At 48.7% G+C, this 23,948-nt stretch overlaps 9 protein-coding genes across 12 annotated transcripts; 3 read left to right on the top strand and 6 right to left on the bottom strand.

Annotated features, from left to right (window-relative positions):
* The first annotated feature begins 509 nt into the window (after positions 1-509).
* On the top strand, positions 510-3,408 carry FOIG_06245 (uncharacterized protein). Its single transcript, XM_031205282.1, has 2 exons — positions 510-1,245; positions 1,294-3,408. Exons 1-2 carry the CDS (start codon positions 670-672, stop codon positions 1,324-1,326), a joined length of 609 nt encoding a protein of 202 aa, XP_031065531.1. The 5' UTR covers positions 510-669; the 3' UTR covers positions 1,327-3,408.
* Positions 1,440-5,198, bottom strand: FOIG_06244 (MADS-box transcription factor, other eukaryote). Its single transcript, XM_031205281.1, has 3 exons — positions 3,972-5,198; positions 3,739-3,895; positions 1,440-3,651 (listed from the first exon to the last, which is right to left on the bottom strand). Exons 1-3 carry the CDS (start codon positions 4,025-4,027, stop codon positions 1,906-1,908), a joined length of 1,959 nt encoding a protein of 652 aa, XP_031065530.1. The 5' UTR covers positions 4,028-5,198; the 3' UTR covers positions 1,440-1,905.
* Positions 5,199-6,436: 1,238 nt separating this feature from the next.
* FOIG_06243 (transcription initiation factor TFIID subunit 1) lies at positions 6,437-11,175 on the bottom strand. 4 transcript variants are annotated; one of them, XM_031205278.1, is made up of 4 exons: positions 8,019-11,175; positions 7,798-7,854; positions 7,553-7,747; positions 6,437-6,931 (listed from the first exon to the last, which is right to left on the bottom strand). In XM_031205278.1, exons 1-4 carry the CDS (start codon positions 10,991-10,993, stop codon positions 6,823-6,825), a joined length of 3,336 nt encoding a protein of 1,111 aa, XP_031065527.1. In that variant the 5' UTR covers positions 10,994-11,175; the 3' UTR covers positions 6,437-6,822. The 4 variants fall into 4 exon arrangements, with proteins under 4 accessions (XP_031065527.1, XP_031065526.1, XP_031065529.1 ...); XM_031205277.1 differs by having other exon boundaries at positions 7,798-11,165; XM_031205279.1 differs by having other exon boundaries at positions 6,463-6,931; positions 7,553-7,854; positions 8,019-11,165.
* Positions 11,176-14,097: 2,922 nt separating this feature from the next.
* Positions 14,098-15,562, bottom strand: FOIG_06242 (uncharacterized protein; the record flags this gene model as incomplete). Its single annotated transcript, XM_031205276.1, has 2 exons — positions 14,760-15,562; positions 14,098-14,669 (listed from the first exon to the last, which is right to left on the bottom strand). Exons 1-2 carry the CDS (start codon positions 14,968-14,970, stop codon positions 14,098-14,100), a joined length of 783 nt encoding a protein of 260 aa, XP_031065525.1. The 5' UTR covers positions 14,971-15,562.
* A 1,355-nt stretch (positions 15,563-16,917) lies between these two features.
* On the bottom strand, positions 16,918-18,334 carry FOIG_06241 (uncharacterized protein; the record flags this gene model as incomplete). The annotated part of the gene is made up of 2 exons (XM_031205275.1): positions 16,918-17,240; positions 17,293-18,334. 2 exons carry the CDS (start codon positions 18,332-18,334, stop codon positions 16,918-16,920), a joined length of 1,365 nt encoding a protein of 454 aa, XP_031065524.1.
* Positions 18,335-18,949: 615 nt separating this feature from the next.
* FOIG_06240 (NADH dehydrogenase (ubiquinone) Fe-S protein 7) lies at positions 18,950-19,755 on the top strand (the record flags this gene model as incomplete). The annotated part of the gene is made up of 3 exons (XM_031205274.1): positions 18,950-19,003; positions 19,056-19,242; positions 19,302-19,755. The coding sequence occupies exons 1-3, from the start codon at positions 18,979-18,981 to the stop codon at positions 19,753-19,755; spliced, it is 666 nt and encodes a 221-aa protein (XP_031065523.1). The 5' UTR covers positions 18,950-18,978.
* On the bottom strand, positions 19,698-21,507 carry FOIG_06239 (protein RDR1). Its single transcript, XM_031205273.1, has one exon. The coding sequence runs from the start codon at positions 21,469-21,471 to the stop codon at positions 19,840-19,842; it is 1,632 nt and encodes a 543-aa protein (XP_031065522.1). The 5' UTR covers positions 21,472-21,507; the 3' UTR covers positions 19,698-19,839.
* A 249-nt stretch (positions 21,508-21,756) lies between these two features.
* Positions 21,757-23,126, top strand: FOIG_06238 (uncharacterized protein; the record flags this gene model as incomplete). Its single annotated transcript, XM_031205272.1, has 1 exon — positions 21,757-23,126. One exon carries the CDS (start codon positions 21,757-21,759, stop codon positions 23,059-23,061), a length of 1,305 nt encoding a protein of 434 aa, XP_031065521.1. The 3' UTR covers positions 23,062-23,126.
* A 1-nt stretch (position 23,127) lies between these two features.
* Positions 23,128-23,775, bottom strand: FOIG_06237 (uncharacterized protein; the record flags this gene model as incomplete). The annotated part of the gene is made up of 1 exon (XM_031205271.1): positions 23,128-23,775. Exon 1 carries the CDS (start codon positions 23,713-23,715, stop codon positions 23,128-23,130), a length of 588 nt encoding a protein of 195 aa, XP_031065520.1. The 5' UTR covers positions 23,716-23,775.
* Positions 23,776-23,948: the final 173 nt, after the last annotated feature.

Below are 23,948 nucleotides of genomic sequence, written 5' to 3'. Positions count from 1 at the left end.
GCCAATGACGTAGGTGACATGTCCCTGAATCTCTGCTACCGGGTAGGAGAAGCACTAGGACAGCCGACGGCTGGAAATATACAATGTATACCATGCGAATCGAGTCCTCTTTGATTGGAACCCGCATCGAACTCGAGTAGTTGTGGTTCTAGCGTGTTCATTGTATTGTATACGCAGCGTATCTCAGTGCATGGTGGATCAAACCGTTGTCAAAACGGTTAACGACTCAAACGCTCATAGATCAAGTTCGACTGTGAGCGGCTGTGTACAAACAAAAACGTCTTACAGAGCATTGTTACAAGAAATAATCAGGCCAGTTTAAGAATAGTCTTCGGCACTTCAATACATGTTATCTTAAAGCCAACTCTGACTCCTGTTGGAAAACACAGGATGGTTCGTCTTGTGGCTCGCAACGATTATGCACTTACGGGTTCTCGTGCACCAGAATTATTACCAACACCATAAACATAGGGTGAGCTGCTGTTCTAAATAAACACTAGATAGCAGATCCCCAAAGAATGTATCAGACATGCGGCGCAACCTTCTGGTGTAAGTCATTGAGATAACGATCCCGTGACCAATCACGTTACCCCCAACATGCAAATCCCCTCATGACGTACATACTGTCAAACCTCAACCATAACCTAAACCTGCATCAACATATTCACAATGAAACCTCTTATCGCCCTAACAGCTCTATTCAGCCTAACAACCGCCTCACAGTCTCCTCTCCGCGACAATCAAGCACCCCTGCCCAAACCTCCCATCCCTCTAAAAGGCCATCTCCCTCTAATGTCCTCCAACCCGCCCTCCGTCCAACCCTCCGTCGCCCTCGGCGACATCCTAGGCTCCAACCGCGGCCTAACATCATTCTCATCGTTCGCGCGCATGCAGCCCTCCACAGATACAAGACTCAGCGATCTATCGACGAATACCACTGTTCTTGCGCCGCTGAACTCAGCTGTTGATGCGCTACCGCGCAAACCGTGGGAACAACCCGCTGATTATAATAATTTTGGTGCTGATGCGTATGAGGGTGATGGAGGGCAGGATAGGGCGAGGGAGAATATGAAACGGTTTGTGGAGGCGCATCTTGTGCCTGTTAGTCCGTGGGAGAAGGGGGAGAAGAGTAAGACGCTCGGGGGGAAGGAGGTTTGGTGGGACGTTAAGGAGGGACGGAGGGTTATTATGCCTGATGAGGTGGAGGTTGAGAGAGTGGCTAGTCAGGTTGGGAATGGAGAACTGGTAAGTTGAATGAGATCATGATGGGAGATATGCTAACTTGATATACAGTGGATTCTGAAAGGAGTTTTGAACTACGCTTAGACAGACAGCGTCTGATGGGTACAGATACACGAATAACGATAGATTAATGATTAGGCATGTTTGGATATAGCTAGATGTTTGCGTAAGAGGTCGGGATACTTTCGCTACAGGTAGTGGCACGCAGGATAATACACGAGGTTCAAAGACATCACCATGCATCAGTCTGCTATTCATCCAGTATATTGATTAGGTCAACATGTTCGTCGCCGGTATCATCTATCCGAACTCCCAGAAACGACACCCTCCGAAACAGACATAAATTACAACAAGAACTATACCTCCAGAACAAACTCCCTCCACTTTTTAGTCATGCAGGCTATTCTGCACAGTTCGCTCCCCCAGACTCTGCAAGTTACCCCTCCCTATACTCAAGGGGCTCACGAGCCAGGCATAATATTCAAGATGAAAGGAATACAGGCAAAAGCTGCCTCAAAACAAGAGACTGTAAGGCCGTAAACAAGACACTGGCCGGTACTGATGACGTTCTATGACTGGCATGCAGAGGCCAGCCTATGATGCCCTGTCGATTGAAGCGTATAGCAAAAAGAACTTTTTTATGAGAACACTTTTCGACGAGCATTACTCGTCCACCTTCAACCGCTTTGGTTCTGACTCCTCCGCAGTATCGCTCTGCGTTGTGGCTCCTGGCTCAGGAGTCTTTCGTTTCGTTGCAGTAGAATTGCTTGGAGCTACATTCAAGTTTTGACCTGAGCTCCCATTGGCATTAGGCAGAGGATCTCTGTCCTTGAAAGCGTTTGAGTTTGCATTTGGTGTCGTATTCAGGTCATCTCTGAGGAAACTAGGGCCTGAACCGACAACTGGCGTTGCAAAGTTCAGCGGACTTGGTAGTGTGTTACTGTCACCTCCCCGGAAGTTCCAATCGGGATAGAAGCTACTTGGGCTCGGAAGGAGTTCATTTGTCAAGAAACGTGATGGCAAGGCAGAGACAGGAGTATCACCATTCATATTCTGCTGAGGAGGCGGCCGGGCAAAAGGATTTGGCGGACCAGTAGCACCTGCGGACAATATTGCTGACGCAGACGGAGAGGGAGGAGGAAGCACAAGTGATGACTGAGAGTTGTGGCGCTGGGGCGCCTGCGTTGTAGTTTCTGTGGCAACCCGCGGCGAGTTTGACTCTGCCGTTCGTGCGCTACCGCCGCCTTCAGATCCGCCATCCGGAATCTGCACCGTTAAGCGAGGGCCACGAGGTCGAGCTCCTCCGGGACCGCCGGCCTTTGCACTGTTAGAACGCGAAGGCGGAGTCAAAGTGGTTTCTGGTATTGACGACAGCGATACCGTTCGAGACTTTTCATCGGTCTGAGTACTGGCACGCTGTGGCAAATGGGGTGATGATTTGGGCCCATCCGCGGCCCGGTTCAGTGCAGCCACATCAACTGATTGTGAACGGTTGGCGGCGTTTGCAGCATTAGCAGCGGCAGCGGCAGCAGCAGACTCTGATTTGTTCGACTCGGAAGTAAAAGATGCCAGATGCTGGGACAAAATAGACCGGTTCTCTTCGATGGGAGTGAAGATACTGTGAGATTTTCTTTGAGGTAGCTTCTTAATGGCACTGTCCGTGTTCAGTAATGGCGGCTGAGGGCGTTCTTGTGGTTCCGTCTTGGGTTCCACGGGAGGCGGTGGCGGAGGATCATGAAGTCGACGTTCAGGCTGGGGCGGCGGAGGTGACATTTGTGACATGTTTGGAGGAAGCTGTTGTTGAGGTGGTTGAGGCGATGGCGTTGGACGAACAGGAGCTTGGATTGGTTGTGACGGCGGTTGCGAAGTGTAAGCGGGAGGCATCGGAGAGGGCATCGGGGACCTGCGGTCATCCATGTACGGTCCTGGTTGCTGCATGTGGCTAGGCTGTTGATGATAAGCATATTGAGAATGAGGACCATGTTGAGGTATTAGACCGGGAGGATGAGGCGAGTTGTAGATAGGCGGGTTGGGCATGTAATTCATTCCGGGATGCGGAGGGCCGGCCGGAGGTGGAGGCTGGACCATGCCGGGACCCATGCGGCGCATATCCGTTCGAGATGCCGGTCGTGAGCCGATCGATGGTTGCGGAGTATGTTGTCGCTGGATAGGATGACCAGGATGCGCTTGGAATGGACCGCCATTGCCAATAGGTGGTGATGCTGAAGGTGTATGATGCCGAATCTGTGGGAAAGGAGGTTGATGTTGTCCGTAAGCATGGGGAGGCATCATCTGGTTCTCGACAACTTCAGGACCATGGGGAGGGGTGCCGTCGTTCTCCTCATCCTCGTCATCATCGTTTCCACCGTTGAAGTCGGAAGGACCTTTGTGTTCACTGGGACCGCCATGCTATTATCTATTAGCAAATAATACAGCGCGTCGTAGTCGCAGCCTGTGTTCAGAGGCGTTGCGACCACCTCCAGAAGTGGGACTCACATATTGATATCGGTGGATAAGCTCTCGCATATCCGTTGACGAATATTCGTAAAGTTTCTTGTTGTTACCGAAAATGAAGACGGCGACATCGACGGAGCAAAGGACGGAAAGCTCATGAGCCTTCTTGAAAAGACCGCCTTTGCGTTTCAGGAAGGTGCTTTGTGCGCCAGTTAGTCGCGAACTTGAAGACCCCAAGGTCTGGTGATTTGTAGCCGTTCCTGGGGTTTACTTACACAGAGCGATTCCTGTCATCTTTGATCGCCTTAATCTCAATCTTTCTTCGTCCCATGTTGAACGGTTGTGCAGTTCAAGTTGGAGAAATGTGTCGCGTTTCCACGCGGGGAAGCTCAACGGTTGCGGCCAAGGAGATTTGGAAGATGCCTGAGACGTTGGTAGTGGAGCAGGGTGGAATTGGAACTGGGTCGCGCAGATCGTCGCAAAGAAAAGGAGTCGACAGTTTGAAGCGGAGAAAGTCGAGCCGCGAGGTTAAGGTCAAGTGAAGTTAAGTCAAGTTGAAGCGCGGTTGTAGTCGTGATCGTAAGCGAGAACAAAGAATAGTTAAACGGCGTGGTAAAGTGGATGGTACCAAAGAACGCTTGAGGAAACGGAGAAATAAACCGAAAAAGTCGATGGATAAAGCCGAGAGAAGAGGAGCAGGTTGCGCGAGATGACGGAGGCGGCTGTCGCGGTGGCCGTGGAAGGTTGTTTAAGAGGAAAAAAAGAGTGGGAGCGGGAGAGGATTTGGTGAGGGAAGCGAAGGTGGTTTGGCTTGCTCTGCTCTGCTTTGCTTGGAGCTGGGACAAGCCGAAGTAGAAGTAACCTTTCAGTCGAAGGACCCCCAGGCCGTTGGCTGCCTTTGTAGCTTAGTGGCTGGCAGCTGGTGGAGGGGTACTTGGTGCAGTAGCGCGTCGACGGTATCTCTTTTTAAGCTTGGCCTTTGGTGGTACCTCTTTTTTAGCCCTGAGGGGAGCGGGATAGAAGAGGGTACTGAGTGAGGCAGAGGATGAGTGACGCAGGCATGCGAGTCGCGTATATCATCAGATTTGATGCGCAGATGAAATTTTGAGTTCACGAGAGCCGTTGCGATAAGGAGACTAGGTTTAGATGAGATCTGCCCTCAAGACCGTTGCGCGACGCGACGCGATAGCGATAGAAAAGTAAGATTTGAGCGATCAAGAGAGGGCTTTGGGATTTCCTGGCGCTTGCGCTTGCGCTGGAGAAAGGGGGCAAAGAGTGGAAAAAAATGACACAAACGAGCGACCGTTAAGTTGAAGGTTTTGGATCGATAAGACGTTGATGGGGCTGAATCTGGCGTCTGTGGTTGGGATGGGAATAGATGGATGGCTTCTAATAATAGACGGATCGTGTTCACTTTCACTCGTGCGTGCGGGTGCGGGATGGAGAAAGCGACGGGAGGGAAAAAAAGAAGGCAGCATGGAACCCGCAGGAAAAACTCCTTGCTTAGATAAGGTGAGCGTGATTGGATACAGGTCAGGCGGGGCTCACCGTCATGGTGGGTTTAGTGGAGCAGGGCCTGGACTACGGCACTCGAAGCCCTGGAATGGTCCCCTAAAGAGGCGCCAAAGTTCAGGGAGACAGACCAGGACGGGACGCAACAGCGGGATGGAACTTGGACAGTGGAGGTCCAACCACCGACTTTTAGAAATAACATCATTGACTTGACGTTTGTCGCACCACATTGCTTTCTATCCAGATCTGGCTAGGTGTCTTTGTACAGAGCAGTCGAAGGTATATCAGGTATAATATTAGCCACGGCTCTTGGCAGAAGGAAAAGCCTCAACTCCAAGTCTCTTCACGAACAAATAAGAAGCCTAAGGCTCAACCACCAACCTCTCAAGACAGCTCTTATCGTCTTGAAACCACAAAGCCCAGGCCATATCCTGGTTTGAGTCAAACGGAAACAACACATCAGCTAGAGCAAACGAGGCTAAAGCAACTCTTCCGGATATCGCTTCCTGTGTTTCATGCAACTTGACAGACAGGAAAGGAAGCTGAGCCTCGTTTGTTCCCACCCATTCCGCTGCAACGGCTTTCGTATTCCACCATGTTTTTGGCTGCTGCGTCTCTTAGCTTGAGGTTTGCCCTTGCGTCGATGATCGTGGCCTGTTCTCCTCCCCGATGGGTGGCTCTAAGCTCTGACTTTCTTGATCGACACAATGATTCTGAGAAGTTGAGTCAGTAGAGTTAGACTCATTAAACACGTTCGTGAAGCTATTGGCATCGGTAAAGCTATAGCTTATCTCCCCTAACTCACCGTCCTCATGACATATGCCAGACCCTAGTTCCCAACCGTCATTTTCCAGCTTCTAAAAATACAATTATGCATAGCAGCCTCACACGCGGGACCAGGTCATGCATCAACCATGCGGGCCAATTAACCCAGCTTGTCAGGAGATTAACCCAGTTTATCAGTGGAGACACTATAATGGGGGCTAAATGTGCATCTCGAAATTTGGCCGCTTCTGAGATGTGAGAGGTCAACTGCACCACCAACAACTCATCACCTACGTATTCTAGACATCTTCACCGCATGCGAATCCATGGATACTCGGATCACTTCTCGTCACATCATTGTCAAGGGTGCTAGTTGTAGAGTTGGTAGACTCTCACTACCTCTGCTCGTCTAGGGTTTCCCGGCAATGGCTATCCGCGTTGTCAAGCGTACGTAGTATCATGAAGTTCGGCAAACAAACAGGAACAAAGTTAATGTTTCAAATGATGTTATTAATAGCATATTGTCAGAAGAACCGTCGACGCAGTCTAGGTAAATGCAATATCTTTCCTGTTGCCATGCCAGCCTTTTCCGTGAAGCAACAAGGATCCCAAACTCCATTTCAATGCCATCCGCCTCTGGTTTCGTCAGGGTGTACCAGAGCTTCCCTAATGTACAGCTCGATTCTCTCTCCGAAGCGTTTTTGAAGTAACATAAAACCAAGAATAATAGAGCCATCGCTTTCCTTCATGCTGACGATGAAACCATATCAACTAACCATTCTCAAAAGTCGACCTCGTAGTTTTGGCTGATCGAGATCAAGCTCACATATTAAGAGCAGTAATCGGTTTCTAACTGGGCGATCCAGCAGCGCCTCCTGGAGCATTGTAGTTACCAAAGCCTCCGTGCTCAGCAGCGCCATTGTCCGCCTTCATCGTGCCGTTAAGCAGTGGACATAACCTTTGAGGAACAAGTTAGTAAAGAGTTTTGAAAAGACGCGTCAATCACAAAAGAAACGTTGTATGTGATGTGGTAGTCGTTGCACGAATTGGTCTTCTCAACGCCATGCACCTCCAGAGCGCCATCTGGGCACCTTCCAGGCACGGCGGATGCGCTCAGCTTCACGTCGCGCACGCGCAATCTCTTGCTCGCGGGCTCTTCGCTCGCGGGCACGGCGCTGGAGTTCCTCTTTGACTCTCTTCCGCTCAGCCTTTTCTTCCTCACGTCGCTTGACTTCAGCGGCTCGTTGCCCTTGAACTCGCTGGGCTTTGGCTTCACGCTCTTCTTTCTGCCGCTTGGCCGCCGCATCTCGCCGCTCGCGTTCTGCTTCTTTCTCTGCCGCTCGCCGCTCCTGTTCTAGTTGACGAGCGATTGCCTTGTCCTCGCGAGCCTTTTCTTCAGCACGCCTTCTGGCATCTCGTACCTTGTCTTTGTCGCAGTGCTCCATGGCGAGTTGCAATTGGGACTTGCGCGAGCGACTGCGCTTTGTGTTGTCGGCCTCTAGAGGTGCACACCAATTGAACGACATTGGGGGAGGGGGAGAAACAAAGGGAAGTGATGATGGAGAATGGGGGCTCATACTTCTTATTTGTCTTGATGTGACCGACTTGGCCACAATTGGCACACTTGCGGGTTGTTCCAGTTGGGACTTTATCGCCATTGACACTGGGTGACCCAGCATCTCCTGTGCTGGCCTTTTGGTGGAGCTCTTTTTGCTGCTCTCGAGCCTGTCGTCGAGCTTTGTTCTTCTCGAGTCGTTCGAGCTCCTTCTTGATTCTGCGTTACTGTTAGTATCGATCATCACACCATGACTCGAGAAGACGTACCTAATGCCTGCAAGACGGTCATGGTCGGCATTGCCTGTAGGACGGGAGCTGTAGATGCTGTTGAAAGATACACGTAAGCCGGTGCTCTAAACTCCAATCCAACAATGTCATTTCTTGAGCCAGGGGTGCCGACTCCGTAAGTTCGTCGACGTTTTCTTGTCACGACTCCCCTGCTCTGTGGCTGCTGGACTGTCTGACGCGAGTTGGGTGGGTGCACATACTCTCTCATCTCAAGATCCGCCTCTGTTCGCCGCTTCATATACTGCGAAATCACAACCGGATCGTGAACGACTTCGACTCGATCTTGCGTACTGCCATCGGGCATTCGGATCTCTCGGGTTATGCGAATAGCGCGTCGTTGCTGTCGACTTGCCGAAGTCAAACCACTAATTTGGCTGGTACCGTCGTCGAACTGGGCTGGAGTCATGGCTGACTGAACGTTGAATCTGTCATCTTCGTCTTCTGTTACTGCAACATCTTTGTCGTCATGCTCTTGACCATCTGAGAGTGTAGACTTTTGCTTCTCCCAAATTTCTCGAATACCTTCCTCGTACATTGCTTGCTGCTTTTTGACATTATAGGCGTGGCCACCATTAGCTCGCTTTTCACGCTCCATGGCATCTGCAGATGTAGCAAGTGGTCCCTGAACTGCCTCGATATATCCACCCTTCATGGAGGTTCGAATGAAGGAGAAGCCAAGACCGTGGCCTGTCGGGTCTCCCTCACCATGAAGTTGAAGCATGGCCTTTTGAGCGCATGCATCGATGAAAGCCTTAGTTGTCTTCCATGGGGCCATCTTGTCCGCGAGAGTTTCTTCTTGCTTTTCTTGCTGCTTTTTGGCGCCCTTGGCAATCTTGCTGCCTTCATCCTCGACATCATCGTCATCCCCATCTGCGTCGTTGTTCTGAACATCTTCATCGAGGGAAGCATTTCGAGGGTCGTATCCGGCGTCCTCAAGCTCCTTGATACCAAGTTGCATAGCATCAAGTAGACAAACCTCTTCCGGCTTAATCATGGAACGAATCGTACTCTCATCAGGCAGTATTTCGCCAGGTTTCAGTCGCCACATACCCTTCTCACCGCTCTCTCTGTCGTACTGCAGGAATTCTTTGAGTTTCTGGCGATTTTGAGTATCGGTTGAGTCGGCAATATGCTTGGTGATATCGGACAGTTGACAGTTGTCGGTATCGCTGTGTCTTATCATGCGAAATGCGAGCATCTTCATTCTGTTCTTCGAGGCATTCGTAACCTTGCGACTGTGTGGTCCTGGAACCTCGACTGAAGGGAATTGCTGACCGACGACATAAAGATGATCGATCTTGTGGAGAAACCACCTCGAACCATGTTCACCAGTGGTGCTGCGCACAACCAAGAAGTCACTTCCTCTTGGGTTATGCTTGAAGACAGGAGCTCGGTACATCTCGTTGTGTAATGTTGGTACAGTCTCACCGGGGTCAACGGTGCCAAAGAGGGAAAACGGGGATCGATCTTCAGGAAGAAGCATGCGATACTCTCCAAGTTCTTGCTTGGGGAGTTGCTCGTCTTCATTTGTGTCTTTCCGGCGGTAGTAGTTGATCAAGCGGTTGCCCATACCGAAGCTGCTGAGCACTCGTGGACGTTGCTCACAGTACTCGTAAAGAACAGCCGTTGAGTTGTCGTTAATACTCAAATCCTTGGACTTGAGGAAGACTTCGTGCGCTTTGCCCTTCATCTGCTTTCGCTTCTGGTGTGCAGGCTTGTCAAACTTGATGATATGACCAGCAAATTTCTTGTACCTGAAACGAGGGCGATGATACTCATCTGTCGTACCACCGAGCTTAACTTTGTAGTACGGCCATGAGAGCTTGATAGCGGGCATACTGTGCTCAACAGAGATGTTGCCAAGTGTAGCGCGAACCTTGCTTTGGTGGTTTTCCTTCAAAGCCTCGTATGCCTCGTCGTTCGAGATGTTGAAGCGGTTGGAGACATCGCGGCCGAGGTTGCCGTTAGCCATGCGCTTCAGCTTGTTGTCTGTGCGGGGTCGCTTTGCATTTCGTTGAGTTTCTTGGGTTTCGATAAGGAGGTAAGGATCGCTCATATCCAGTTGCACCCTCTTGGCGCCTCTGCGGGTAGCGTCTTCGAAATTGTCGAAGGAGGGGGCAGCATAGCGGGGAATCTCTGGTAGACCAAGCTTCACTGTCTTGCGTTTCTTCGGTCGTGATGGTCCCTCGTCGCCAAGGTCCATCAGGAACTCAGCATCCCATTCTTCATCCTGCTCTTCAAACACGCGCTTCCGTGCTTGCTGTTCCTGCTGCTCGGCGGTTTGTCGGGCCTTGAAATCAGCTTCGATAGCCTCAATGCTGGCGCCCCAATCTTCGCAGGCAAGCTCAATATCACGTAGGGTGAAGCCAGCAACCGTTTCGGAATCGGACTCTTGATCGAGATCGAACTGGACATTATCTTCGGCTTGATCTTCCTGGTCCATGCCACAGTACACTAAACCTCTATCCTCGCCCTGCCTAGGTTTGCGGGTGATGGTTGCAGTGCCTGGGATACGGAACAGCTTCTCTTGATCGGGAGCGAGTTCGAGTGTAAGTTTGCTGGTGACGAGCTGCTTGGGCTTTTTGACGGGTTTCTTCTCCTTCCATGTGGCCTTCTTGGCTGGTAGGAGTTCGCTCCATGTCAAGATGTGCCCCTTCTTGAAAGCAGGCCATGTAGCTTTTAGGAGGTCCTCGACGGTTTCAGCGGGTGCGGGAATGTCAGGATCCTGGTTATCGAGATGTGGTTCGGGGTCGAAGTTGATGCCAGGAAAGCTAAGACTCGTATCGAGAGGTTGGGTGTCGTCGGTAGTATCGGCATCGCGAATGTGAGGTGCTGGGGAAGAGGGACCTAGAATTGGATCTGGCGAAGAAGGTCCCTCTCCGAAGAGATCATCTGGATCGTGACTGGTTCCGCCATCGTCCGTGAGGCCAGGCATCTCCATAGAAACACCAGCGCTGGGCTCCTCCTCGTCTGGTAAATCATCGTCGCTGATATCTTCGTAATCCTCTGCATCGTCCGCCTTACCGGACTGATCGAACGCGACATTGTCGAGAACGATGCCGCCTCCGTTATTTTGCGAATCTCCCAGTAGTTTCGCAATTTCTCGATCGTCGGCGGCGTCCTGGGCCTTCCAGGCGTTCTCGTCAAAGGACGAGAAATCGTTCTCTTCAGCCATGATCGCGGTGTCGCAATCTTGAAATCGGATCGCTAAGAGGCCGCGGAAGTGTCGTTATTCTTATATCATAATTTTATCGCGTCGCTGATGATCGGCCGTCGCTCGGCGATTCGTGGCCGTCGTGTGAAGATTGAAGGGAAGTAATTCGTGTTTGCGTTGAGCTGAGTTGTTCACGGTTGCGTTCTCCAGGAAAGATGCCCAAGAGCCTGAGAATGAGCGTGGAGTTAGCCAATCAACGTCAAGATAGGATGGAGGAAGCGGAAAGGCCAGTGCTCGGATTTCGAGATGGGGCGGCGTTGAGTGGCGTGCAGGTCTCCACTTCAACACTATTGTCGCGACAAGGAACAATTATCGTGTAGATGGCTCAATAGAAACTCACCTTGGTGATGTAACTTTGCTCTCAAGCCTTACAGCCACTACCGTCTCTGTGATATCATACTTGGTTGAATAGTTCTAGAGTTGTGGAGTTTAAGCTGAAGCTGAAAACTGGTGACTTTGTAAGGAAATGTTACCAGTAAATGAACATTGGACTTACAAAGGGAGTCGCCAAGGAGCATAAGATAGTTGCAATAAGATAAGATCAAATCAATACAGTAATACTCTAAGATAGATGAGCGAATGAAGACTTTTACGTTGATGTGATATGTTGAAAGAATAAAGTTACCTAGAAGCAAACTGACGAATTTATAGAGCAAGGATGGCGTGAATCACTGTTTCACGACTGGCATCTTCTCAAACCGAGAACCTAAATAATAGATACGTGGCCGGGAACCTGCCTCAAAATACTGTATCATCAAATGCATAAGGCTTCATGTTATGCAGAAAGCAGATCAAGAGCATAGCACGCCCACCAGCATGCACAATGCCAGGAGGTTCACGGCCAAAGGCTCGACTCATTGTTAGACGAGGCGTAAAATTGCAGCCTAGGACTACAGATTCCTCTGAGAATTAAACACCGAAAAGAGATATAAAGTGTCATGAGCCTCATTTATAGATAAATGATGGTCACAAGTTCATTGTCCGGCTCAAGTCCGTGAAGGCATCAACAGACGATCTACCACCTGCCGGCTCTGCTGCAGAGGACAAAAGAACCACAAGGTAGATATAAAAGAAAGATAGCCTTGTATTGTAATGTTAGTATGGACTTTATATCTACTCCAACTCTGCGTAGATAGGGCGCCTCTTATTGGGCCATCATAAATGAACAGGAACTTACGACTTACTCCCCACGGCCTCACAGTAAGTATATATGCATACTCAAAGCTCATTTTAACTTGCAACCGTACGAGTAAGTGATTTTAAATTTCCTTAAAAGCCGGCCATCTCGTCAATACAGGGTGTACGAAGGACCCAGTTGGGAGAGGTGGCACGCAAGTATGAGCAACGCTTGACATTAAAGCACATTCATTGCTTTGAACTTTTCTTTTGGACGTTAAGGAATATAGCCCTCACAAGAAGTACGAGTTCGTTTACTGTATTGTGTACTCGAGGAATAACCATATTAAACACACAGTGAATGATTAGCAACTGGCCAGGCTGGTGGCGAAGCTGCGTTTTAAAGACACTACACATTCCCACGGAAAGGCTCGTAAGTCTCTATGGCAGAAGAAAACATTCTATATGAGGTTGACTCCATATATCGTAGATGAAACCGGTTGTTGCTCCAGGCTCACCCACCTGTTGCGGTTCCGAGTAGCCGAAACACCACTTTGACACTTCACGATTCTGAAGTGACGCATCCATTACTGATATCACAATATAGTGAAGGGGGCCTCAGAGACCAAGAAAACTTTTTGTCATTTAATAAGGATACCAGAAATAACTAGCCTCAAGACCCGCTAAGTATATACCAAAATTGCTAGAATCTATACTGAACTTACCTGAGCTTTTGTATTACTTAAGATGTAGGTCCCAAGTCTTCCTGCTTCGCACAGAGGGATAGATTGTATGAATATATTGTTTATATGCAGCTTGTGGGACTGTAAATATTGCTGAGTATGATAGAGAGTATTTTAGAGTCTGGCGATCGTCACAGAGACTTCATCGGCAGGGAATGAAGAATGGAGGCAGGTTATTACTCGGTCAAAGCTGGAGAGAATCGTCTATCGAATTACTAATGATATCAGTTTAATTCTGGTAAAGGTTTTGTGATTGAACAATCTGCTATTGCGCCCGCTATCTTCCAATCCGGTTAAACATACATGAACTCACATAACCTGCATATAAGCGCCATGAGCTGTCATTGTAATTTCCAAATTACAATCCCCAAATCCCCCCAACCTCGCTTGCTTCAAATGACCCCCAAAAACACAGCTCAATTCGGTCAGACACAGCGCCCATACGAAATCAAGCTTCCATAGCGAAATCTACCCTCCATAATACACGATCATCACTAAGATCAACCCTCTATAACACAAGATCAACACTCTACAATACCAGAAATTGCAACATGATTCGATGGGTAATCCCAAATGACGCAAAAACTCGGCGGATTCCTGATTGGGGAGTATCATGACAGGGCAGCATTGCATAGATCAAATCCTACACAACATAAGCATAGTATTTTTAGCCCCCAATCGTTTATCTCAACGTCGAGCGAGTTTTGGAAACACCGGTCTGTACATCGTGGCACCATAGGTGTATCTAAAGCCATTGAGCTGGACGGTGATGTAAACTTGCGCAGGGATGATGCCAGGAGATGGAGTCTGCCTTGACTGTTTCCTTCCATGAATGCTGTGGACGTCACACTGAGGCCTGCTGAGGTGCTCAAGAATGATGCATCATTGATGGGAACAGAATTGAGAAAAGGATGCAGTATATTTCTAACAAGTTCCGTTCGTCGCGTAGTGTATGACGAATACTGAATACTTCAATAACAATAATAAGTACAAGAATTTCGAAGTCAATAATGCCACTCTCTAACAGTACAGGAATCCTCCCAGTTGGGTATTAACGCCGTCAATAACACCGTGAAACCCATGAACTCATTAAACTTGCGCTTGCTACTGGCCAGCTACCCGGTCTGCCTGGTTTGCCTGGTTTGCCCGGCGACGCTCAACATGTTTTATCGCTATAATGACAAGAAACACAATCATGCAAGCCCCCTAGACATAAAGGACTGTTGTCAAGACGATGGAGAGTATACCTACCCAGCCCATTTTCTCCAGGGAGGGGTAATGTCGTCTTGATACTGCTCCATTGTCTGATGCATTCTCGTCAGGAAGGGCTGTGTCGTTAGGCAGAGTTCCGTTGATGAGGATTGTCATTGTGCCGTTGACCTCTGCGACATTGACGATGGACTTGTTGAGTGCGTCGTAGCTTCCGTTTCCGATGAGTTCGTCGAAGTATTGGGTGCTGTTGTTGTCGTCGCATGCGCAGTACTCGTATCGCGAGCATCCGCAGAGGACATCACGCTCTTCGTCCTCATCGCTGGTGTCGTTGTGATAATGGTAGGGATGCGAGTAAGGATACATATATGCACCGTAGAGCCAAACGCCAGGCCAGAATGCCAGAGCAGCACCACCTAGAGCGTAGGGCGCAATTCTTCCGGGACTTGAACCGCCGGACTTGTAAGGTCGTGATGAACCACCGGGGTAGTATCGACCGCCTGCGAAGCTGGGCTGAGGACCGACACCGCGAGAACCGCCGCCGCCGGAGCCACCGCTGCCTGATGAACCTGGACGATATGATGAGCCTCTTGAACCACTACCGCTACTGCTGCTTCCGCGACTGCTGCCGCTTCCACTGCTTCCACGGGAGCTCCCACCTCTGCTGCCACTGCCAGATGATCCTCTTGAACCTCCGCCGCTGGAACCTCCGCGTCCTCCACCACCACCGCCGCCACGACGCTTGTAAAGCTCGTGCTCATCAGCGCTGGGTTCAGACTCGATGCGCTTTATGTGACGGGGTACATTGACGGCCGACGCGACCGTTGATGTGATGAGGGCGAATAGCACGACTGCGAAGTCTGGTCTCATTGTGGGCCAAGCTGTCTTGGTATGACGAAAGGATGCAGGTAGGTGTAGGCTAGATGAAACAAAGAAGTGTCGATTGTGAATTGGAAACCAGAGTCAAGCGAAGACCAAAAGATTTCGGATTAGAAGATGCCAAACCGACGAGAAACAAAAAAAGTCGTGAGTTTGAGTTTGGGGATGTAACAAGATGGAACAGTCCGAAGTGGGCAGTTCCAAGGTTTAATACCCGAAATCCGAATTGAGGAAGGGTAAGTAAGACTGAATTGATGACGGGGGTAATTGCAAGGATCCACAAGGCGTGCCTTCTCCTCTAGATTCGGAGGCTGTGACGGGGGCAACAACGACAGAAGATCACGGGGTTGACCTTCTATGATGAGGTTCAAGGGGCGAATGAGGTAAACAGAAATGATGATGTCGCTCTTTCCAGAAGGATTGGGGCGACGATCGACCGCTAAACAGCAAAGAACAAGCGGATGTCTTGGCTGAGCTGTAATGAGGTCACTGAACGACCGGTTTTGGTAGCTCCTTCGAGATGATGACTGATTGAGAAGAAGGAAATTGCCAAGGCATGAAGAATTGTCTTCTTTATATTCTGTTCTAAGGAGGTAATTCACCGTAGGAAGCGGAGAGAGCATTGGTCTCTGGCGTTTTTTTTTAGCTCTGACGAGCTGAAAAGAAGCCAATCTCTGAAAACAAATTAAGTTAGCTCCAGCCAAAAAAGTGCTTTGACTTTTGTTGTTTTTGGCGGAGACAAAAAGCAGCCCTACCAAAGTGGCTTAGCCAGAGGAACCATTCACAGCGGTGTAATTACTTTGGAGCGTGTTTGTGGTGGTTTGCTGCATTGCAGAGGCGCGCATCAAGAGACAAAGAAACGGGAATGAAGGTCCGAATGCCTTGGCTCAGCCTTAATCCAGACACAAGCTTCACTTAGCGAGACAGCAAACTTCTCTTAATGTTGATGCTGGTCAATCATCTGTTGGGTTCCGCGGTAATGCCATTACCAATTGACCACTGTTTCAAGGATGATTTGAGCGACGATCGTGGGTCTGTGACATAAAAGACCCTGGAGTTGGCATGGGCGTATAAGCTTGTCGGGGTTAAGCTTGCAGCGCCGCAACATGGAGGTGATTGCATTTCTCATTGGTTTGCATCCTTGTTTAGTGTGGATCAAGGCTGTCACTGAGGCAGATTCAATTGAACCAACCTGAGGGACATCTCGCTCGCTACGACAACCCAATACGCCAAAAGTCCGCTTGTGACTGTCAAATTTTGTTTATCAACTAAAAGCTTACAAGATACTGACATTCCTGAGTGGGATCTTTCATTAGAGATGTGGCTGAGTTGAGACGTGAGAACATCCAGGTATGATTTGCTCGTATATAGAGACGGGACAATTGACAGAGACGGAGACGGAATCCCGCAGGAGAATAAACTTCAGATGCGGCGATGCGTATTGATCACCACGTGGTCTTACACGATTTGGAAGTCCCCGATCTGTATGCCTTAATCTTACAATCTTGGCTGCCTTAAGACGTTCCATATTTCCAACGAGACCTTCCTCTCTAGTTCGTTCTTTGACGCATCTCCGCCATAGCCACCGCGCCCCCGCATGATGCTAGAGTGACAGTCTGGCACATGAGGCTGTGCAATGTGCAATTGTTATTGCTTGCAGCATTCTAGAAGCATGAAAAATTGTCGGCCTGATTTTTAGCATTCAGCCAAGATCAGGCACCCGTGCTTTCGCCCAGGACTTGGCGCACTAGAGTTTTCAGTACATCTCCGATGGCGGGGACTGGGCGGGTATAAACATCACGAGTTGTCGCTCAGTGGCGATGAATGGTTGGATGATCGCCTGGTTTCTGGGGGAATGAACTGATGATCGCTCGGCGTTACCGAGAAGAACTGAGAGTCAAGTGTAGATATTTGAGAGGCAGCCGTAAAGGCAGCCTTTCAATTCTTCGATGCACTAGGGCTTCCCTGTCCATACTTCTGGACGAATTCATGAAAGACAGCCATGTCATAAAATGCAATGTCCTGAAGATAAGCCGATTCCTTTGCTTCGCCAGATTCGATGAGTTCAATGGTCCGCCTTGACAAAGCCATAACTTCAGGAGTATGCTTCCCTATTCCAAGCCATTTCCTCTCATCCTTTGGAATACGTTCGTAAGCATCCGCCCAAAGAGAGTCCCATCTATCCAATGCACATAGCAACATTTTGGAGTAGTCGGGTGATACTACTGACGTACGATAATGAAATATGTGACGCTCAAGACCTGGAAAAAGTCAGTATTTGCCATTTATTGACTGTCCTGGGTTGTGATGTACCTGAGGAGAGATAGAAGAGATCTGAATGGTCTAATCTTCCAAAAGAATCTCTAGTAACAGGCGTCCATTCTTCAGCAAGCATTCCTGCCATTGCCTCGCTGCAGTTTGAAGGATAAGACCTCTCTAATCTATGCCGTGACCTTTCTTGAAAGACCAAGCTTGAATCTGCCTCCCAGATATCACTCGGACATGGCAGATCTCCAGTCATCTCCTTTGATGTTATGCTGGGTGGGTGGTTACAGAAGAGCCCCAGTAGTGAGTCATTCACAAAAGTCCATGCAACGATCCTTATACAAGTCTCTCGCTGAACAAACTCTCCCCAGCTTTTGTCAGGTTCGTGTTTAAGACTCATCATATTTGATTTTCTCAACGTGGCAACGAGTGATGGGATTCGTTTGCTCGCTATTCTTCGGCGAGCTTCGATGTGATTTGCACTGCCCTCGAGAGTATTCATCAACACCGCAGCTTGGCATATTTCAAGCATGTATTGTGAAGTAACTGGACTGACATCTTGACCTGACAATTCTTTTAGCTCCTTGTATACATACTTTTCTGCTAATTCTAGCAGCGCTGTATTAATATATGAGGGAGCAGATTGATTGAGGCATGTAAGATAAACAGTTCCGGTCAACACTACAGCTAGTAGGAGGTGGAGTGAAACGTTTTCAGGATCAAATGTTGGCCAGTGTATCATGTCTTGATGGTAGTGTCTCCGGCGGAAGAAGAAGACCAGGACATGCTGAAAATGAGACGCCGTAAAGAACCCTCGTTGACAACTTTGGTCGAGCCCATCCCTGAGATGAGGCTTGTTGGTAGTTAATTCTTGAAGGATATTTGACAGAGTGACTATTCGCGTCGAGAGAGCATCGGCCGACTCGGTAGAAGGACCAAAGACGCCAGAAAATTGTAGCGGATTATTTTCGGTATCTCCATAGTCCTGGGGTTCATCTAGAAGCATATCCGATAGATCAAAGAGAAGAAATCTTGGATCGACTGTCCCTGAGCTCCAACCGACAGTCTCACGTTGCTCCCAAGCAGGCATCTCTGATATCCTTTCCGGCTCCCGAGCGACAATAGCATCCATAGATGGATGGGTCGGATTGCTAGCTTGTAAAAGAAAAGAAAAGCTGGGATTGTCATCCTTGGGGACTTCCCTCGGTTTGGGGGTCGCTCGATGTGTAGGATCATGACATAGTGAACTGTATGTGCATTCAATGCCACGAGCTGAGCACCGATGACAAGGAAGTTCCGTGTTACAAGAGACCTTCACTCGTGCGCAGTTATTACAAGCTCGAAGCTTTCTGCCTCGCTTGGCTTGTGGTGGAAGAGGTCGGCCTTGTCGGGCATTGCAAGAGCGTGCATGGCGACGAGCGACATCAGCCCTCCGGAAAACTTTATGACAGAATGGACATTCATTTTGACTAGTGGATAGAGGTTTGCTACAGACGGGACATGCCGGAGCTCGATATGAAGTCGCCATCTGAAAGGTATGTGGGATGAAAGAGGTTGAAGTTTGGCCATGTGGGAATTTTCCGAGTCGGAGCAGCAATAAGTGGGGCTATGTGGTTAATTCCCGTTCCGACCTGGACCCCGGGGAAAGGTCTTATATAGCCAGCAGCACTATTTATTTTGTCTTTCTTGTTTCCTAGAAAATTATATTTATTTACTTATACGAGATATTCAAATATGACCAGATTTCAATTAGCAAGATGTGAGCAATAACTCTAAAGAGCTTATCGACTTCGACTTACACCATCCTCCAGCTATAGCTCGGCCTCTCTCCATCACAGCTACTTCAACAATCCCACAGCAAGCTCATAGAATAACAGACAACCGATTCGATTTTCAGAGACGGAATGGTTCCTCCAAGGCGGCTAAGGATATAGCACCTAATGCGCACCTAGCTTCGCTCGCCGATGTTAAGCCAAACAACCTAGTCGACTATGCCCTGTACGTACTCAAACCCGCGCCACGATGAAAAAGAAGAAGCTAAAAGATGTGTAATAAAGCACGACGCTAGATAAGATAGCCAATTGGGGCCGAACTGGCTCCCTTTGGCCATTGAGCTTCGGTCTGGCCTGCTGCAGTATCGAAATGATGCACGTTTCAATGCCACGCTACGACCAAGACCGTCTCGGCATCATCTTCCGCGCCTCCCCTAGACAGTCAGATGTAATGATCGTCGCAGGGACTGTCACAAATAAAATGGCCCCTGCATTACGACAAGTCTATGATCAGATGCCTGAGCCCCGTTGGGTTATCAGCATGGGATCTTGTGCCAATGGAGGAGGGTACTATTACTACAGCTATAGCGTTGTAAGGGGAGTTGATCGTATTGTTCCGGTCGATATCTTCGTTCCTGGCTGCCCACCTACTGCTGAGGCTTTGATGTATGGCGTGTTTCAGCTGCAAAGGAAGATCAGGAGTCAGAGAGCTTCGAGGATGTGGTATCGAAAGAAGTAGACTACACATTGGGGGAGCTATAAGACTATAGATTACATGGATATCATACTATTGCATAGAATAACGACAAAAAGTCTACCCTGATCAAAACATGTTCGGGAAGAGAAATCGATCCAAATCAGCATAGTCGAAACTGGAAAGATCTCCAACCAAGTTATTCAGCCATCTCATATCATCCATCTCTGTAACGGGAGTCTCATCTCGCGTCTCTGGAAGGGAAACTATCGGGAAGGTTTTAAGTATGTCACTCAAGTTCGATGCACACTTCTCCTTGCGCCTCTGTTGCATCAGTATAAGCAGAGAAGCCGTGTTGAGAGCCTCTTTCGTAGCATTAGTGTTATACACAGTAGCAACATTACTCAAACATTGCATTGCGTCCTTGAGCTGAGCTATCGATTCTCCCGTGTCAATGGCTAGTAGGACACAGATAATTTGAAACGGCACATTGGCCATGTGATGCCATGGCGAGCGAGCATCTAAAATAGCTTGAGCTGCTTCGATGCCTGTTTTTGTGATAGAGAGGATCTGGTCAAGAACCTTTCCTGAGAACGTCGTGTTCATAGATTGAAGTCGACGGCAGAGACATAATGCGAGGTTTGTCTGTGCCATAATCGATGGCGGAACAGAATGAGTCCTGCTTAAGACAGTTGACAGCGAGGCCTCAAGCTCGGAAACGTCTTGCGTCTTATTCGGATCAAGCTCTGTTGAGTAGGGTAGTAACTCCATGAGCTCATGGGTATGGTCTCCTTCTCTTGAACATGGCATCTCGAGTGTTGAGTTGCATAGTATAGTTCTGGAACGACCCATGTCAAATGAAATCCATATGTTGAGGTGCTCGGCGACAGCAAAGAGCCTTCTCCGAAGCTCGGCATCGACCTTTTCTTCTGTTACTGGAAGGACTGATTCTTGGGATGGTTCACAATGCAGGCCAGCTGCTTCGAGCATGTGCATAAGAATTGAACTAGCCATCCATGCTGTGTGGGGTGTTCCAGCTATTCTCAGATATACGACTCGAAGTAGCCAACCTGTGACACTAGCAGCAGATGGGTCATCGGACATCTTCTGCTCGAGGATGAATCTTGCTGTTTCTATCAAGTCAAGCTCCACTGGTGGAGGCTCAACTTGTGAGAATAAGCACCCGATAGCTGCTATACCGCAGAGGATAGAGTCTTGTGACTGATCGTATACATAACCAGCCCATCTCCCTTGTATGGTCTGTGAGATATCATCACGATCAACAAAACCATAGATTGGGTCCATCTTTTGAAAGTAGACAGCACTCAAGCTCTCCATGTCTTCTTTCGACAGTAAGTCTGTGATCGGTCTCGAAACAGGAACGTGCGAAGACTTCCGCGCTCCAAGGAACGCGTTCCAAGAGAAAGTGTGCATCCGCGGCGCGTTCTTAGGATCCAACCTCAACGCCAACCTTCTAAGAAACGCAGCCCCAGAATTCGCCTCCAACGACTGTAAATGCCTTGGCGACGTAGCGTGATCACTCCTCGAAGGTCTAGAGTCCTTCTCAGTGTGAACAGGAGGTGAAGGAAGAAGAGTAGCCTCATGAGTCTTCCTCTTCTTGTTGGAAGATGTCTTGTAGGTGCAGTCGTACTCAAAACGGACACAGGCTCCGCAGGGCTGAGCTCCGTCGCATTTCCGTTTTAAATCCCGACATGTTTCACAGGCAAGCCTTGAGCGCTTACGGCCTTGAAGAGTGGACATGTTTGATATTGGAATGGGAATGAAAGGATTGTGATGTGTAAGGGGATGAATGCAGGTGAAGTGAAGTTGCGAGGGTCGGTTCTTACGGGCCGAACGGGTATGTCGGTTATCGCGGGGATATCGGTAATATCGGTGTAATTGACTTGAAGCTTGACGTAGTTGGAGGATGGTAACTAAACCTATCTTAACCGTAATAAACTTATCCCAGTACTTTTATTCTTAAACTTCCAAATCAGTATCACTTTGGCTGTTAGCTTCGAACTTCTTGTATTGGACCGTATTCCAATGTTACTCAACCAAGATAGAGACTCTGCCTCCGGCGCCGAGACACTGGCTGATATCGAAAACCAAACCCAACAGATCCCACCGGAAAAGACACCGGCTCACGATGAACCACCAGACGGAGGATTTAATGCTTGGCTGCAAGCTCTTCTAGCCCACATCGTATTCTTCAACACCTGGGGCGTGGCAAACGGCTTCGGAATCTTCCAACAATACTACACCCAAACTCTCGGCGAAGATCAGTCCACCATATCCTGGATAGGGAGTGTCCAAGTCTTCTTTCTATTCTCAGTAGGAGTAATAGCTGGTAGACTGACGGATGTCGGTTACTTTCGGATCGTCTTCCCACTCGGTGTCTTCTTACAGGTTCTTGGACTCTTCATGACTTCGTTATGCACGACGTTCTGGCAGATATTCCTCGCTCAAGCTGTATGCCTCGGGATAGGTAACGGGTTTACATTCTGTCCGGCTCTAGCTGTTTTGTCACAGTACTTCAAGAAGTATAGGGCTTTTGCTGTTGGACTGGCGGCCGCTGGTGCAGCTGTTGGTGGCTTAGTTTATCCAGTCTTGATTAACTGGCTCATCTTCCACGATAATGTAGGCTTCCCCTGGACTCTCAGAAGCATGGGCTTCATCATGCTTGCTACATATATCCCCTGCCTTTTATGGCTCAAACCTCGACTACCACCTCATCCCAGTGGTCCATGGATCGATATCACAGCTTTTAAGGAACTGCCCTTCATCTTCTTTACCATGAGCATGTTTCTCAACTTCTGGGGTCTCTACTTTGCCTTCTTCTATCTCGGAACCTTTGCTCGCGATCAAGCGGGCATCTCCGAGCCCATCTATCTACTGATGATACTAAACGGCGTTGGGATATTTGGCCGTATCATGCCAAACATTGTCGCCGATAAGTGGACAGGACCCCTCAACATACTCATCCCCCTGAGCATAGCTTCTAGTCTGTTGGTATACTGTTGGGCGACTATAGAGACTGCAGTCGGCCTTTATGTGTTCGCTGTAATATACGGTTTCATTGCTGCAGCATTGCAAGCTCTGTTTCCAGCTGTCGCAACACAAATGGCACCTGATCCAAGAAAGACTGGGACAAGAGTTGGAATGATACTGGGTATTGTCAGTATTGCAAATCTGACTGGCCCTTTTATCTGTGGTGAGCTGATCAAAGCTGGTAACGGTAGTTACCTTGGACCTCAGATGTTTGCTGGCTCTTCAATATTTCTAGGTGCTCTTATGGCAGTGGCATCTCGGATGGCCAAGACCGGTCTTGTGTTCAAGGTCAAATCATAGATAGAAAGGTCACACATGTATATGATACATAAACTTTGAAAGATGTAACGCCATTCTTTATAAAATTCAAGCAGCAGGAGTAGCTTCATTTGCCACCTCTTCATTCTGTCCCTTCTTCTTCTTCTTCTTCCTCGAAAACCTCGGAAATCGGACTCGTATGCTAAACCGAGAGCCAAACCGAGCAACACTCCTCCTTATCCTAGCCCCCTCCTGTACAACGGTAGTGGTACTCACATGAGGTTGGTTCTGGGGAGTATTCTCTGGCATGGGCGCAAGAATCGCAGCACGCCAAGTTTCCGACCACTCTTGGTCAGAAATTTCAAGCATCTCTCTAAACACTGTTCCCTCTAGCTCTGTTATGATGCACTTCTGCAGAGGCAATACGGTTCTGCATAGGCGAACAACTCGCTCCCAAAATTTGGCGTCCGGCTCATTTTGGAAGATGAAGTCATCGCCTTCGTTGGTCCACGAGATGGTAAAGATCATCTTGATAGTCTTGTTTTGGTCGTAGATGAAGGTGCAACTATCTGTGTCTTGAATTCTCTTATTCAAGGACATGGAGTACAGTTTGGCGTATTTGGTATGTGAGAATTGGAGAGCCAGTGTTGATGGTAAGGTTGCCTCATGGCTCACGATACACCTGGCGTATGCCATGGTTTGAACTTTGATGTGACAACCTTGAACTTGTTTATTCCAGCAATTTCGTTGTTCTTTGGTGAAATGAAGTGCATATAAATGAAACACGTAAGTAGAGAGGAGGGAACAGATAAAGGGACCGCATAAAATAATGTTGCGCCTTTTATTAAATATCTATTTGCCGTTCAGCCGTCTGCAGCCTCTCTGGTTGCCAGCGTCCTGGGAATATCGCCCTATTATCCCCCCCCCCC

Source organism: Fusarium odoratissimum, assembly GCF_000260195.1.
Source record: "Fusarium odoratissimum NRRL 54006 unplaced genomic scaffold supercont1.8, whole genome shotgun sequence".
NCBI classification, from domain to species: Eukaryota; Fungi; Ascomycota; class Sordariomycetes; order Hypocreales; family Nectriaceae; genus Fusarium; species Fusarium odoratissimum.
This window is presented reverse-complemented; position numbering and strand designations above follow the sequence as displayed.

Bases quoted from the DNA above. Each gene is read 5' to 3' on its own strand.
- FOIG_06245 (XM_031205282.1), top strand. From the start codon at position 670: ATGAAACCTCTTATCGCCCTAACAGCTCTATTCAGCCTAACAACCGCC. The intron at 1,246-1,293 runs GTAAGTTGAATG...CTTGATATACAG, and splicing joins AGGTTGGGAATGGAGAACTG to TGGATTCTGAAAGGAGTTTT.
- FOIG_06243 (XM_031205277.1), bottom strand. From the start codon at position 10,993: ATGGCTGAAGAGAACGATTTCTCGTCCTTTGACGAGAACGCCTGGAAG. The intron at 7,748-7,797 runs GTACGTCTTCTC...ACAGTAACGCAG, and splicing joins GACCGTCTTGCAGGCATTAG to AATCAAGAAGGAGCTCGAAC. The intron at 6,932-7,552 runs GTATGAGCCCCC...TGTTCCTCAAAG, and splicing joins CACATCAAGACAAATAAGAA to GTTATGTCCACTGCTTAACG.
- FOIG_06239 (XM_031205273.1), bottom strand. From the start codon at position 21,471: ATGTCCACTCTTCAAGGCCGTAAGCGCTCAAGGCTTGCCTGTGAAACA.
- FOIG_06244 (XM_031205281.1), bottom strand. From the start codon at position 4,027: ATGGGACGAAGAAAGATTGAGATTAAGGCGATCAAAGATGACAGGAAT. The intron at 3,896-3,971 runs GTAAGTAAACCC...TGGCGCACAAAG, and splicing joins GATGACAGGAATCGCTCTGT to CACCTTCCTGAAACGCAAAG. The intron at 3,652-3,738 runs GTGAGTCCCACT...AATAGATAATAG, and splicing joins TTATCCACCGATATCAATAT to CATGGCGGTCCCAGTGAACA.